This window comes from Lampetra fluviatilis, chromosome 53, assembly GCF_964198595.1.
Source record: "Lampetra fluviatilis chromosome 53, kcLamFluv1.1, whole genome shotgun sequence".
Taxonomy (NCBI): Eukaryota; Metazoa; Chordata; class Hyperoartia; order Petromyzontiformes; family Petromyzontidae; genus Lampetra; species Lampetra fluviatilis.
In genome coordinates, this window is record NC_136327.1 from 7,675,801 (window position 1) to 7,690,800 (window position 15,000).

The following is a 15,000-nucleotide window of genomic DNA, read 5'->3' on the forward strand; positions in this document are numbered from 1 at the left end:
CCCTCATTGCCCCCTCATTGCCCCCTCATTGTCCCCTCATTGCCCCCTCATTGCCCCCTCATTGCCCCCTCATTGTCCCCTCATTGCCCCCTCATTGTCCCCTCATTGTCCCCTCATTGTCCCTTAATTGCCCCCTCATTGCCCCCTCATTGTCCCCTCATTGTCCCTTCATTGCCCCCTCATTGCCCCCTCATTGCCCCCTCATTGTCCCCTCATTGTCCCCTCATTGCCCCCTCATTGCCCCCTCATTGCCCCCTCATTGCCCCCTCATTGCCCCCTCATTGTCCCCTCATTGTCCCCTCATTGTCCCCTCATTGCCCCCTCATTGTCCCCTCATTGTCCCCTCATTGTCCCCTCATTGCCCCCTCATTGTCCCCTCATTGTCCCCTCATTGTCCCTTCATTGCCCCCTCATTGCCCCCTCATTGTCCCCCTCATTGTCCCCTCATTGTCCCCTCATTGTCCCCTCATTGTCCCTTCATTGTCCCCTCATTGTCCCTTCATTGCCCCCTCATTGCCCCCTCATTGTCCCCTCATTGTCCCCTCATTGTCCCCCCATTGTCCCCTTATTGCCCCCTCATTGTCCCTTCATTGCCCCCTCATTGCCCCCTCATTGTCCCCTCATTGCCCCCTCATTGCCCCTTCATTGTCCCCTCATTGTCCCCCCCATTGACCCCCCCATTGCCCCCTCATTGCCTGCTCAGGCCCCGCGGAGGCGGTCGCTATTGCACGGGCGAGCGGCGCCGCTACCGCCTGTGTCACACGGCCGCCTGCCCCGCGGCAACGACGATGAAGGCGGCGAACAAGACGTCGTCGTCGTCCGCGTCGCCGGCAGGGCCGGGCCGAGCCGCGGGCGGCGCGCCGCCGTCGTTCCGCGCGCTGCAGTGCAGCCGCTTCGACAAAGTCCCCTACAAGGGGCGCCTCCACTCCTGGATCCCCGTCATCAGCCCCAGTGAGACCGCGCGCTCGCTCACCCACTCGGTCACTCGGTCACTCGCTCGCTCACCCACTCGGTCACTCTCTCACCCCCTCGGTGGCTCGCTCACCCACTTGGTCACTCACTCACTCGGTCACTCACTCACTTGCTCACCCCCTTGGTCACTCGCTCACTCACTCGGTCGCTCGCTCACCTACTCGACCACTCACTCACTCGCTCGCTCACCCACTCGGTCACTCGCTCATCCCCTCGGTGGCTCGCTCACCCACTCGGTCACTCACTCACTCATTCACTCACTCACTCGGTCACTCGCTCACTCGCTCGGTCACTCACTCACTCGCTCGCCAACCCACTCAGTCACTCACTCACTCGCTCGGTCACTCACTCACTCGCTCGCCCACTCGCTCGCCCACTCGCTCGCCCACTCGCTCGCTCACTCACTCACTCGCCCATCCGCCCGCTCGGTCACTCGCTCACCCGCCCCGCTCGCCCGCCCACCTGCTCAGTCACTTGCCCGCCCGCCCGCTCGCCAGCCCGCTCACTTTCTCACCCACCCACTCAGTCGCTCGCTCTCTCGCCTTCCCCCGATCACTCGCCGTTCGCTCAACCACCCGGCCGATTGCTCGATCGTTCGCTCACTCATCCAGCAGCACACCCGCGCACGATCACCGATCACTCGCTCACCTAATCGCCGACTCTACCCAGCGCACACGCACCCACGCGCGTCACTCCAGTGTACGCGTAACGCCGGCGCCGTGCGTGCGTGCCCGTGCGTTACCGTGCGTGCGATGTCAGTGAACCCGTGCGAGCTGCACTGCCAGCCGGTGGGCGAGCACTTCACGGAGAAGCTGCTGGACGCTGCGGTGGATGGAACGCCGTGCGCGGACAACCCCAACGCCCGCGACATCTGCATCAACGGCATCTGCAAGGTGCCAGCGTGGATCCCGCCAGGCAGAGCGCGCGTTCATTTGCTCGCTCGCTCCTCACACGCTCATCATCGACTCGAGTGTTGTTTTGACTGTTCTCTGGTTCACTCGCTCCAATGATCACTCACTCTATCGGTCACTCACTCCCTCTGCAACTCACCCGCTCCATCCATGAATCACTCACCCACTCTATCAGTTACTCACTCTGTTTGCCACTTCATCGCTCACTCACTCATTCGGTCACTCACTCCCTCTGCAACTCACCTGCTCCATCCATGAATCACTCACCCACTCTATCGGTTACTCACTCCGTTTGTCGCTCACTCGCTCCATAAATCACTCACTCACTCTATCGGTCACTCACTCCCTCTGCCACTCACTCGCTCCATCAATCACTCACTCACTCTATCGTTTACTCACTCCGTTTGCCACTCACTCGCTCACTCACTCAATTGGTCACTCACTCCCTCTGCAACTCACCCGCTCCATCCATGAATCACTCACCCACTCTATCGGTTACTCACTCCGTTTGTCACTCACTCGCTCCATAAATCACTCACTCACTCACTCTATCGGTCACTCACTCCCTCTGCCACTCACTCGCTCCATCAATCACTCACTCACTCTATCGGTTACTCACTCCGTTTGCTACTCACTCGCTCCATCCATCAATCACTCACTCTCTCGGTCACTCACTCCGTCTGTCGCTCACTCGCTTCATCAAAGACTCACTCACTCCCGTGATTATCTTATTGATCCCCCACCCCCTCCCTTCATCGTAAGTCTTCCTTCAAAAATATTCTTAAGCAGAAGATTGCTGCTGGACACAACCACATTGGCCAATGCGATTTGTGACTCTGATCCTTACCCGTACATTTTAACGTGCCATTTAATTGAGGCAATGGTGCAGTCAGGGACTGTTTGTGATGTTGCTGCCTTGCCCAAGCTTGCATTTAGCGCTGGAAAATCCGCAGCTTATTAATGTACTGTTGCAAATTGTACTTAAGCGGCATTCCTATACCCTGCACCGCTATCGGTTTTTGTCTCTTGTGTTGTTGTAACTCACTGGCCCCGTGCCCCTACTGGACATCTGTGAAAAGAGCTTCATAGCTCATCGGATTCCCCCTGAATTAATATCCTGATTCTGAGTACATCACCTGTGTGAGGTGTCTCACCTGTGTCTCACCTGTGGTGAGGCTTCTCACCTGTGTCTCACCTGTGTCTCAGCACGTGGGCTGCGACCTGCGGATCGACTCGCTGGCGGTGGAGGACCGCTGTGGAGTGTGCATGGGCGACGGCTCCACGTGTCGCACCGTCAAGAAAACCTTCAACGACAGCGAGGGGCTCGGTGAGGGGCCTGGTGGAGGGGGGGGGGGGCTGGGGGGCGGGGTCTGGCGGGAGGAGGCCCTGAGGGGTGCACCATGACCGTAACGACGGTGATGGTGGAATTGTAACACGACGACGATGATGATGATGCCCAACCATTTGTGTTCATGTTGCACCTCAAAACATGTCGGAGCGCGATTCGTTTTTAATTTAGCCTAGGGGACCCCTCCCCCCCCGACGGCAGCTGATTTTCCTTGAAGATCTCCGCGGATCCCGTACCATCGGCGCCACGAAACTTGACCCCCCCCACCCCCTCCGTGACCTCCAGGCTACGTGGACATCGACCGCATCCCGGCGGGCGCGCGGGACATCGTCGTGGAGGAGGTGGAGGAGGCGGGCAACTTCCTGGCGCTGCGCAGCGACGCGGAGCCGGCGCGCTACTTCCTCAACGGCGGCTGGGTGATCCAGTGGCGCGGGGACTACGCCGCGGGCGGCGCCACCTTCACCTACTGGCGGCGCGGGAACCTGGAGAACCTCACGGCCACCGGGCCCACGCGCGAGCCCGTTTGGATACAGGCGAGCGGGGCCGGGGGGGTGGGGGTGGAGCGGGGTGGTGGGTAGTGGGGGAGGTGGGAGGGGTGGGGGGGGAGTAGTGGGTGGGTGGGGGGGGGCAGGGTGGGGAAGTGGGAGGTGAGTAGTGGGGGGGGAGAGCGGAGTCCGTGGGTAATGGGTGAGATGGGTGGGGAGGGGAGTATTGGGTGGGTGGGGGGAGCGGGGTGGGGGAGCGGGGTGGGGGAGTGAGTAGTGGGGGGGGGGAGCGGGGTGAATGAGTGGGGTGGGGAGCGGGGTGGATGAGTGGGGGGGGAGCGGGGTGGATCAGTGGGGGGGGGGAGCGGGGTGGATGAGTGGGGGGGGAGCGGGGTGGATCAGTGGGGGGGGGGAGCGGGGTGGATGAGTGGGGGGAGGGAGCCGGGTGTATGAGTGGGGGGGAGAAGGGGGCGAGAACGGGGGGAGTGGGGGGAACTGGGGGGGGGGGGGGGTTGGGGGGGGGGATAAGATGAATATCTCACAACTCCATAAGAGAGAGAAATGCGAGTGAATCGCATTGCCTGTCATGGTGCATTGTTAGGCCACTGATGAACACTGGGCCTAGGCTAGCAGTAGGCGCTTGTGTCAAGGTGAGTGCCAGGGCGAATGTTAAGGGCAGCGTCAGGAATACGGCGCGCGCTGGGGCCCTGTCGCTCCAGCCGGTGTGGGGCTCACCGTCAACTCTCCTCTCCGTTCCCACCACCACCACCTCCACCGCCGCCGGCCACAGCTCCTGTTCCAGGAGTCGAACCCAGGCATCCGCTACGAGTACACGGTCCACCAGCCCCCGCACGGCGAGGGGGCGAGTCGGCCGCGGGAGTTCGCGTGGCGCTACGGACCCTGGGGTAGCTGCACCGCGCCCTGCGGCAGAGGTGCGAGCGCAGCAACCGCATGCAACCAAACGCAACCGGCACGCAACCAAACGCAACCACACACAAAGCCGCACCGCAACCGCACGCAACCCGCACGCAACAAATGCAACCACACACAAAGCTGCACGCAACCGCAAGCAACCGCACACAACCGTATGCAACTGCATGCAACCACACGCAACCCACACGCAACTCGCACGCAACCTCACGCAAGCGCACAATCTTGCAACGGCGAGTAGGCCGGACCGCCCTGTCCCCCTCACCTCCCGTCGTGAATCCTAATGAGTTGGAAAGGTCGGTGAAATAGATAATAATAATAGACATATTTAAGGCGCAATTCATCCCAGCATCTCAGTGCGCCAATGCACGAAGTTAGGAAATATAAAGAGTGCAGAGTCCAGGGTCCACTGGCCATACATGGGAAGTGTAGGCCAGACAAAACAGGTGAAGACCTAAACAAGGTGAGTGACCTCGTCTATGTGACCACAGGTGGCAGGGCGCTCCATAGTTTTGGCGCAGCGCATGCAAAGACTCGTTTACCCCAGGTGCAGAATCTAGTTCTGGGCACATGGAGCAGATAACAACAACAATAATACGTAATGAAGTTTGGAGACGATGAGTAAGAGGCTCTGCGGTGCGTTCGGTCCTCCGGAGAAGTGGGAGGGGGTTTGCGAAACGCAAAAACCTTTATTTCAAATAGTTCTTCTGAAGGGCAGTTTGCATACATCTGCAATAGCGTTCGGAAACATCCCTCCACCGTCACAACACCACAGCTGAATCCCTCTGCTGCGGAGTCTGTCCAAATCTCAATGATGATAACAGCCGTCAAAACATAAACATATCATACAGGATATAGGTTTTTGGGTCAGATCGCGTTATTTATAAATGTGTCGTAACCCTCCACTACCCGACACGGCCAAACAGTAAAAAAATGTGTCACGTTGACAAAGGACAAAATAATTCACTTCTTTAGCCCACCGGTGTGCTGAAGAGAGAATCAACAGCATTTTAAATTTGAGTATTACGACGTTTCGCTGATAATTACAATCAGCTTTATCGGGCAAGAATGGTGAAGCTCTCCTGTTGCTTCCGGTCTTAAATAGAGCAGCATCAGGGTGACGTCATCATTTAATTCAATTCAATCTGGTGCAGTGATACGAGGCAAAGAGGGGGAGGGTATTGTAATTATATAGATTGGTAATCATTCAATTGATAAATAACGCGATCTGACCCAAAAACCTATATTATGAATAATATTGGTCGCGAAAGCCTACGTGTTAAATATCATACAGGACCCTACCGCCAAACCTGCTGGTTTCAAACTTCCACGCCGCCAGTGGGTCGACCATCAACCGAATCGGGACCGGGCCACGTGGCCGATGCGGCCACCCAATTCCACAGATGGCGCATCAAAGATTTGGAGGCCTGTGAGTGGTGCGGCCAAAGATCCCAAAGCATCGACCGCATCGTAAACACTTCACTCATTTGAAGGAGGAATGGACGATGATCCACTCTGCTTCCGAACAAACGATTGAGTGGAAAAAATATACAATTTTGTATTTATCTTCTGCTATTAATCCATACGGAAGAAGAAGCCGCTTTAAAATTTGATTTAAAGCTTTCGTGACTGCAGGGATTCACATTATTGGTTCTTTCGGTAAAGTCACGTAGAAGGGAAATAATAAAATAATAAAAATATAAAACAGTAAAATTCTCACGACGTTTCAACTGCAACTAAAGCAATCATCATCAGGTGTGAAATCCACAGCAACAACATTTTTCTAATTTCACAGCAAGAACATTGTCTTGCTGTGGATCTCACACCTGATTATGATTGCTTGCGTTGCAGTCGAAACGTCGTGATAATTTTATTGTTTCATATTTTTTTTATTTTATTATTTCCCTTCTGCGTGACTTTACCGAAAGAACCAAGAATAAGAAGCCGCTTATATAACTTATCTAAGAATATTTAACATACATATTATTCAACGAAACATTTAACAAAAAACATTTTAATATCTAACATCAAACATCCGCCCAAAATATCTGTAGTGCTTCCTAAATGTCCGAGATAATACTGCATTAATGAAACACTGTCCTTATATAATTAATAACTAATAATGAAATCAATATTTAACATCAACGTATATCAATATGTAAATTAGGAAAATCAGATTTCCCTGACAATGAACATATAAAACAAGTTTTCTTCCTTATTTAATGTAACTTCTGTACAAACACCCGTTCCGCTCACCTCATTAGCTACAACGCAATACTAACACCAAATGTTGTCAACCATTACAAACACTACTTCTACTTTTAACACTCTTGGTCATTTTCCAACTCCGTTATATCGATTGATTCGAGTTGGATTGATCAACATAAACAAGTTATTGACACTCCAAGATGTAATTAAATAGGGGCCGTCCATAAATGACGTCACGCACATGGGGGGAGGGGGGGGGTTAGACATTTGTGACGATGTGTGACGAGAGGGGGGGGGGGGGGTTAGAAATGTGACGTCACATCAAAATGCGCAACTTTAAATAAATATAGAATTGTTATAACAACGCTAATTGTTATAACAACACTCCTACAACATCAGAGTGCAGCGCCACATTAAATACGCACTACAATGACAATAGTTGAAAGCGATTTGAAGCATGTTTTATTTTCAAAATAGAAATATGGTTTGGGGGGGGGGGTCAGAGCTTTGTGACGTCATATTTGAGGGGGGGTCTGACTTTTTGTGACGCCGTGTGACGAGGGGGGGGGGTCAAAAATCGTCCAAAATCGCATGACGTCATTTATGGACGGCCCCATAGCTCACCGCGAGGCGGAAGCCGTCTTATGATGAGATTTCCCTTGCAAAAAAACGGCAAAGATAGTACAATATTACAGATAGTACAGGGACTCCTCCACTAACGAGCGAGTTAGGTTCCACAGGTCTGCTCGTACGTTAATTTGTTCATCAGTGCAACTTTACTCCTGTCGATTCCAAACGTGTTGTACGGCGTGTACACTAAACACGGGGAGTGACTTTAAAAGTTGTATAATCTCCTGTAGATGTAGATGCCACTGGTTCTTCACGTTCTGTAGATGTAGATGCCACTGGTTCTTGATGTTCTGCAGATGTAGATGCCACTGGTTCTACACATTCTGCAGATGTAGATGCCACTGGTTATTCACGTTCTGCAGATGTAGATGACACTGGTTCTTCACGTTCTGCAGATGTAGATGCCACTGGTTCTTCACGTTCTGCAGATGTAGATGCCACTGGTTCTTCACGTTCTGCAGATGTAGATGCCACTGGTTCTTCACGTTCTGTAGATGTAGATGCCACTGGTTCTTCACGTTCTGCAGATGTAGATGCCACTGGTTATTCACGTTCTGCAGATGTAGATGCCACTGGTTATTTATGTTCTGCAGATGTAGATGCCACTGGTTCTTCACGTTCTGCAGATGTAGATGCCACTGGTTATTCACGTTCTGCAGATGTAGATGCCACTGGTTATTCACGTTCTGCAGATGTAGATGCCACTGGTTATTTATGTTCTGCAGATGTAGATGCCACTGGTTCTTCACGTTCTGTAGATGTAGATGCCACTGGTTCTTCACGTTCTGCAGATGTAGATGCCACTGGTTATTCACGTTCTGCAGATGTAGATGCCACTGGTTCTTCACGTTCTGTAGATGTAGATGCCACTGGTTCTTTACGTTCTGCAGATGTAGATGCCACTGGTTCTTCACGTTCTGTAGATGCCATTGGTTCTTCACGTTCTGCAGATGTAGATGCCACTGGTTGTTCACGTTCTGCAGGTGTAGATGCCACTGGTTCTTCACGTTCTGCAGATGTAGATGCCACTGGTTCTTCACATTCTGTAGATGACACTGGTTCTTCACGTTCTGCAGATGTAGATGCCACTGGTTCTTCATGTTCTGTAGATGTAGATGCCACTGGTTCTTCACGTTCTGCAGATGTAGATGCCACTGGTTCTTCACGTTCTGTAGATGTAGATGCCACTGGTTCTTCACGTTCTGTAGATGTAGATGCCACTGATTCTTCACGTTCTGCCGATGTAGATGCCACTGGTTCTTCATGTTCTGCAGATGTAGATGCCCCCGCGCTCCACGTGTGTGCGTGCCTGCGTGTGTGCGCGTGCAGGGGTGCAGAGGCAGGAGGTGCACTGCACGGAGCGCACGGCGGGGCCCGTGGAGGAGCGGCTCTGCGACGACGTCCCCCGGCCCGACGACCGCCAGAGAGCCTGCAACGAGCACGAGTGCCCCGCACGGTACCAACGCGCGTGCAACTCGTCCGTCGGTCCGTCCGTCGGTCCGTCATCGGTCCGTCCGTTGGTCCGTCGGTCCCGCTATTGCGAAATCATCATTGGTCTGTCTGATGGTTCTCCGATAAATGGATCAACAGACCGTACACCCGTTGGTCGTTTCGATCGCAACACAAGCGGTCGTCCTCAGGAAAAGGGGGTTAGCTTCTAAAGGCAAATTATTTATAAAGATTTGAAATGGGCGTAGCCCAAATGTCAGTAGCATGGGCGGGGTAGCTAATGTTAATGTCAGCTCGGTGAGCGGCCTCCACGGCGAGCGAGCTGAGGTGGCTATGTTCATGTGAGAGATTATCATGTTAATGGGAGATTGAAGAGCCACTGCCACCTCTAGTTGCTCAGTTTGTACCCATCTTCTCGGTTGAAATTGTATCTGTATATATGGATGGCTTCATGAACGAATCTTTGTTGATTGTTATATCTGTTGTTCTAAACGTCTTTTGGACCATCCATCAGTCCATGCAAGCATGTGCGTCCATACCTCTGCGCGCGTGTGCGTGCGGGGAGTGGGGGAGCATCGGTCAGCGCGCTGCGCTACAAAAAACCACCGACCCAAGTTCAATCCCCGCTCACGATCACAATAGGTGCTCGCGAAAAGCACCTGCCCCAACGAGGGTGACCATTGCCGTGCATGCGTAGGTGGTGGGTGGGCGAGTGGCAGGGCTGCCCGTCGCCATCGTGCGGGCCACGCCCCACCGCCGGCGCGTCCTCGGAGGAGACGGAGGAGGAGCGGCGCTCCGTGCTGTGCGTGCGCGGCGTCGGGGCCGACGAGCACCGCGCGCTGCCCACGTCCCAGTGCGAGGGGCTCACCCGCCCCCCCAATGCGCGGCCCTGCCCGGGGCCGCCGCCGTGCCCCACCCGCGGGGACGCCCCCGCTGGAGACCCGCGCGGCACGTGGCTCGTGGGCGGCTGGTCTCCGGTGCGTCCGTCACTCCCTTGAGCCCATCTCCCCCTTGCGACGTCATCATCGTCGGCCGCGGTCGATCCCCTGGCGGATGAAGGCGCCACCACGAGAGGCGGTCGGCCACTGCCTCTTGTGGTGTCACGCGACCCTCCGCTATGCTCTGGCACAACGAGCCGATCTCGTTCCCTCCAGACACGGAGCGAACGGGGCTGGGAAGAAGGGAGGGGAGGGAGGGAGTGAGGGAGGGGGGAAGGGAGGGGAGGGAGGGAGGGAGGGGGGAAGGGAGGGAGGGAGGGAGTGGAGGGAGGGGCGAGAGAGGGGTTTTGATATCGCAAGGGAAGCCGTTCGAGGGCTTCCCCCTCGTGCGACGCCGCTCCAGGGAATTAAAGTGTCCCCCTGTTGTTTCCGACCGTTGGCTTCCAGTGCTCGGCGACGTGCGGAGCCGGCGTGAGGTCACGCGACGTCCGCTGTGAACGCCGGAGCGGAGACGATGTCTGCGACGAGGCCGATCAGCCCGCCGAGTGGCAACGCTGCGACTGGAGGGCCTGCGCCGAGCCGCCCCCAACCACCGGGCCCGCCGCCAACGGGACGGGCGGCACGCACCACGGCGGCCCTCGCCAAGACGACGGCGGCGATGATGACGATGATGACAATGACCGTGAAGATGACGATGGCGAGATCGGCCGTCGTGAAGATGACGATGGCCATGATGAAGATGATGGTGAAGGCACAGAATCTGATGACGGTGAACATCATGGAGGCAATGAGATTGATGACAATGATGATGCTGATGAAGACTCTGACGAGGATCATGGTGAAGACAATGGAAGCATTGAGGATGATCGTCATGAAGACGATGGTGATGATGACGATGAAGATAACCGAGATGATGAAATTGACCGTGATGATGAAGATAACCATGGTGAAGATGATGATGATGATGATGGAGGTCATGAAGATAATCATCATGGAGACCATGATCGCGATGCCAATGAACATCATGGAGACGATGACCACGATGATGAGGATGATGAAGAAGATGATGGTGATAACAACGATGAAAATAACCGAGACGATGAAATTGACCGTGATGATGAAGATAACCATGGTGAAGATGATGATGATGGAGGTCATGAAGATAATCACCATGGAGACCATGATCGCGATGCCAATAAACATCATGGAGACGATGACCACGATGATGAGGATGATGAAGAAGATGATGGTGATGACCGTCATGATGAAGGCAGTGATCATCAGCATCGTGAGGACAACGACCACCATGACACTGTCCACCGTGAAGACGACGACGACGACGATAATGAGGAAGATGTTGACCCAGACCGGGATGGAGATGTCACCCCAGATGAACGCGACCACCACCAACACGAAGAAACAGACGGCCGTGGCGACGAAGATGGCGAACACAATGGCATCGAAGGTGGACTCGCGGTCGACGACGATGACGACGACAACAATGACGTGGACACTGAGCAAAACGTGGAAGATCAAGGAGGTGAGGTCCACGTGGACAGCAACGCCATCGTCGTTCCAAACGACATCAAGCGGCTCAACCAAAACTTGCGCGGATCCTCCTCCTCTTCCTCATCGTCGTCGTCCTCCGACTCGCAAAGCGACGACGCGAGCGAGCGAGCAGAGCGGCACGACCCACCGGGTGAGCCGCGTGGTCGACCTCCGACCTCCACCACCTCCTCGTCCCCATCCGACGGGAGCACTCACGCCAAGAAGAAGAACCTCATTGATATCTACTACTACGACTACAACTTCATCAGCTTCCACGAGGACCTCCTCTATGACCTGGACGAGGCTGGGATGGGCGTGACTCGTGACGGCCAACCCCAGCAGCCTGCCGACCAAACTGCCGCCACCACCGCCACCACCACCACGGCCACCACGGCCACCACCGCCACCGCCACCACCTCCGCTTCACTTCCGCCACCACCACCGCACCAACACCGCCACCGCACCACAACTCCAGCCGCACCACAATCACCACCATCGGGCCACCACCACCCCACCACCGTACCGTCTGCACTGCCACCGCACCAGCATCAACATTCACCGGTTCATATGACACCAAACCACCACCACCGCCACTATGGCGCCAGCGTTGGCAATTTGCCCACCGCGTCACAACCGCGCGCGTCAACCGAGACCGACAGCAATCGCGCTGCTGTTGACGTCGCTACTCCGCCAGCCAAAATGGCGACAGGGTACGGCGATCGCGCGCCCACGACGGCCGGACGGCAACCTGACGGCGACAGGCGGTGGCCCGCGGGGGACACCGTGCCGGACAACCGAGCGTCCAGCACGCCGAATTCCCCGACTGTAACCGGCCTCGCGTCGGGCATCGTGGTCGAGCGAGGTGCCCGGAAAGCCATCGGCGACGCCGCTGCTGGAGATGGATCCTCAGAACGAGAGACGCCGAGAGAAGGCCGATGGGATGGCGGCGCTGGCGGTGGCGGCAGCCGCGCGCTCGCGCCAACCGGCACTGAGTCGCCGATGCCAATCCACGAATTTGCCGACAAAGTTCCGCAGGCCAGCAACGAAGGCGACGGCTTCGGTGGGAGCGCGGGTTCACCCGGCGGCCCCGGAGCCGCGCCCACGGCCGTGGGGGTCGTCCCGCCGATGGACGCCGCTTACGTCGTCGCCGCCACCTCGGCACACGGGGCGAGAATTCGACCCGAGCCTCCGACGGTGCCGAGCGCGCCGCCGGGCTCAAGCCACGAGCGCCGGCAGGCGCCGCCCCTCGCTGGAGGCCGAGGAGAGGGTGGCATGGCCGCATCGTCGTTGCCGGTGTCATCATCGTCGTTATCGCCGCCATCGCTGTCGTCGTCGTCATCGTCGTCGTCATCGTCGTCGTCATCGTCGTCGCCATCGTCATCGGTGGCGTTTCCTGAGCGCGCGGGGGAGACCTCGCGGCGAGCGGAGGGGACGAGGCCACCGGAGGCCTCGTGGAGGGTGACGCCGTGGAGCGAGGTGAAGGATTTCTGGGAATAAATAAATAAAAAATCACCGGATCGAGGTCGGGGCGCCGAGCCGGCACCGATAGGAGCCTGAGTTCGAATCCACGCGACCGCATGTGAAACTCCGCCTGGTTCTCTTAGCACAGCGAGTCAATGGTCGCAGCCTGGCCACCAACTACCACGTTCACATCAACGTGCGAGTTGATGTCGATGTGCATCTCCGAGTCAGCGAGGCGCAGCGGCTCGTGCCCTGCGCCAGGGGCCCAGCGAACCGAGTTCGATTCCTGTTCACAGCCAACATCGGTGACGAATATCTTGACTCGGCTTTAAATGATGAACCTGATGGCGAGACAAAGGCGGCCTCGCGTGCCATGCCATCATTAATAGGTACTCGTTAACAGCCTATAAAGTTACAGGCGGGATCTTGAAGTGCGTGTGCATGTGTGTGTACACGCGTGTGCATGTATGTGTGCGTGTATGCGCGTGTGTGAGCGCGTGTGCATGCGTGTGTGTATGTGGGGAGCGGTAGTGAAGCGGTCAGCGTGCTGCGCTACGAACCTAGCGACCCGTGTTCGATTCCCGCTTACGACCAACACCAGTGGCGATTAATTATCTGAACCGGTCCTGGGCCTCCCCTAGGTCGACTCAGCCTCAAATGAGTAGCCGGTGCGGTGTGTAAACATCGCCACCTGGGAGATCAATGCGGCCGGGCGTGGTGTTGGCCACCCACCCCCTCTTGTGCCGTGCCGGCCTTTATAGGTGCTCCCTAACAGCACTTGCCCCTACAGTCTGTTAAGGCTATACGGGGTGTCTTTGTGTGTGTATTAATGTGCGTGCGTGCGCGCGCGTGCGCTGCAGTGCACGGCCACGTGCGGGCTGGGCGTGGCACGCCGGAGCGTGTGGTGCGCATCGAGGTCGCGGTCGGGGTCGGCTCACTGCGACTTCACCCAGAGGCCGCCCCCGGCGCGCCGCTGCTCCGTGCGGCCGTGCGTCGCCTGGCATGCCGGGAACTGGAGCGAGGCATGGCCCCACCCCCCCGCCCCCGCTCGTTGCCCACGGCACCCGCACGCGTCGCGACATCTCCACGTCACGACATCTTCACGCGACGTCGCGCACCCGTCCTGGCTGCGGAGTACCGACTGTCGCTGTTCCCTGACCCCCGCGTCTCTGTCCCCGTGTCCCTGTGTCACCCTGGCCCCGTGTTGCTGTCCCCATGTTTCCCTGTCCCCGTGTCTCTGTCCCCCTGTCTCCTTGTCCCCCTGTCTTCTTGTCCCCCTGTCTCCCTGTCCCCATGACCCTGTGTGTCTCTGTCCCTGTGTCCCTGTGTCACCCTGGTCCCGTGTTGCTGTCCCCATGTTTCCGTGTCTCTGTCCCCCTGTCTCCCTGTCCCCATGACCCCGTATGTCTCTGTCCCCGTGACCCCGTGTCTCTGTCGCCGTGACCCTGTGCCCCCGTGACCCCGTGACCCCGTGCGACAGTGTTCCCGCCGTGGCTGCGGGCTACCACGTGAGCGATCGCGGGCCGTGCTGTGCGTGGACGCCCGCAGCCGTCGCTCCGTGCGGCCCCAGCTCTGCTCGGCGCTGGGCGGGCCCCGCCTCGCCACCATGGAGAGGGAGGGCTGCCCCCCGCTGCCCTGCCTGCCCTGGGCAACATCGGCATGGGGGCCGGTGAGGGCACGCCCGTGTCTGTGCGTGTGCCTGTGTAATAATACTCTTGGAGACGACTTGTGGAATCGGTCCTTTTATTTATTCTAGTTCACCAGTACTCCCCACTGCTGGCAGGCAACGGGAAGTGGGCAGACAGACCACAAGAGACGCACCGCCACGTGGCACTCGGAGCCCCGCTCGCGCGTGGCCCCTCTCTTCCTTCGTTCTTCGTCTGACCACGTGTCGTTCATCTCTCTCCTTATTTAATGCCTGGGTCACGTGGTACGCTCCAGCCAATCCTTGGTAGCCTGCGCCGAATCTTCTAGATTCCCCATCAACTCCCGGGACCACGCCCCTGACTTGTCTTCCCATTGGCTGAGGCCAAAACCAGCAGAACCAATCACCCTAGCTGGCACCCCTCTATCACGCCAGGGCCATGCTCCCAGGCTCTCCCCCCATTGGCTGTAAAGCA

At 56.9% G+C, this 15,000-nt stretch overlaps 1 protein-coding gene across 1 annotated transcript in view; it reads left to right on the top strand.

The window, feature by feature from the left end:
• Positions 1-15,000, top strand: part of LOC144949213 (uncharacterized) — a 51,108-nt gene that overhangs the window by 29,222 nt on the left and 6,886 nt on the right. Inside the window, exons 15-25 of the mRNA XM_078879102.1 lie at positions 704-951; positions 1,732-1,865; positions 3,090-3,210; positions 3,517-3,764; positions 4,507-4,648; positions 8,814-8,940; positions 9,631-9,910; positions 10,319-11,779; positions 11,954-12,895; positions 13,741-13,902; positions 14,361-14,549. Coding sequence (XP_078735228.1) covers positions 704-951; positions 1,732-1,865; positions 3,090-3,210; positions 3,517-3,764; positions 4,507-4,648; positions 8,814-8,940; positions 9,631-9,910; positions 10,319-11,779; positions 11,954-12,895; positions 13,741-13,902; positions 14,361-14,549 — 4,054 coding nt within the window. The remainder of the gene's footprint in view (positions 1-703; positions 952-1,731; positions 1,866-3,089; positions 3,211-3,516; positions 3,765-4,506; positions 4,649-8,813; positions 8,941-9,630; positions 9,911-10,318; positions 11,780-11,953; positions 12,896-13,740; positions 13,903-14,360; positions 14,550-15,000) is intronic.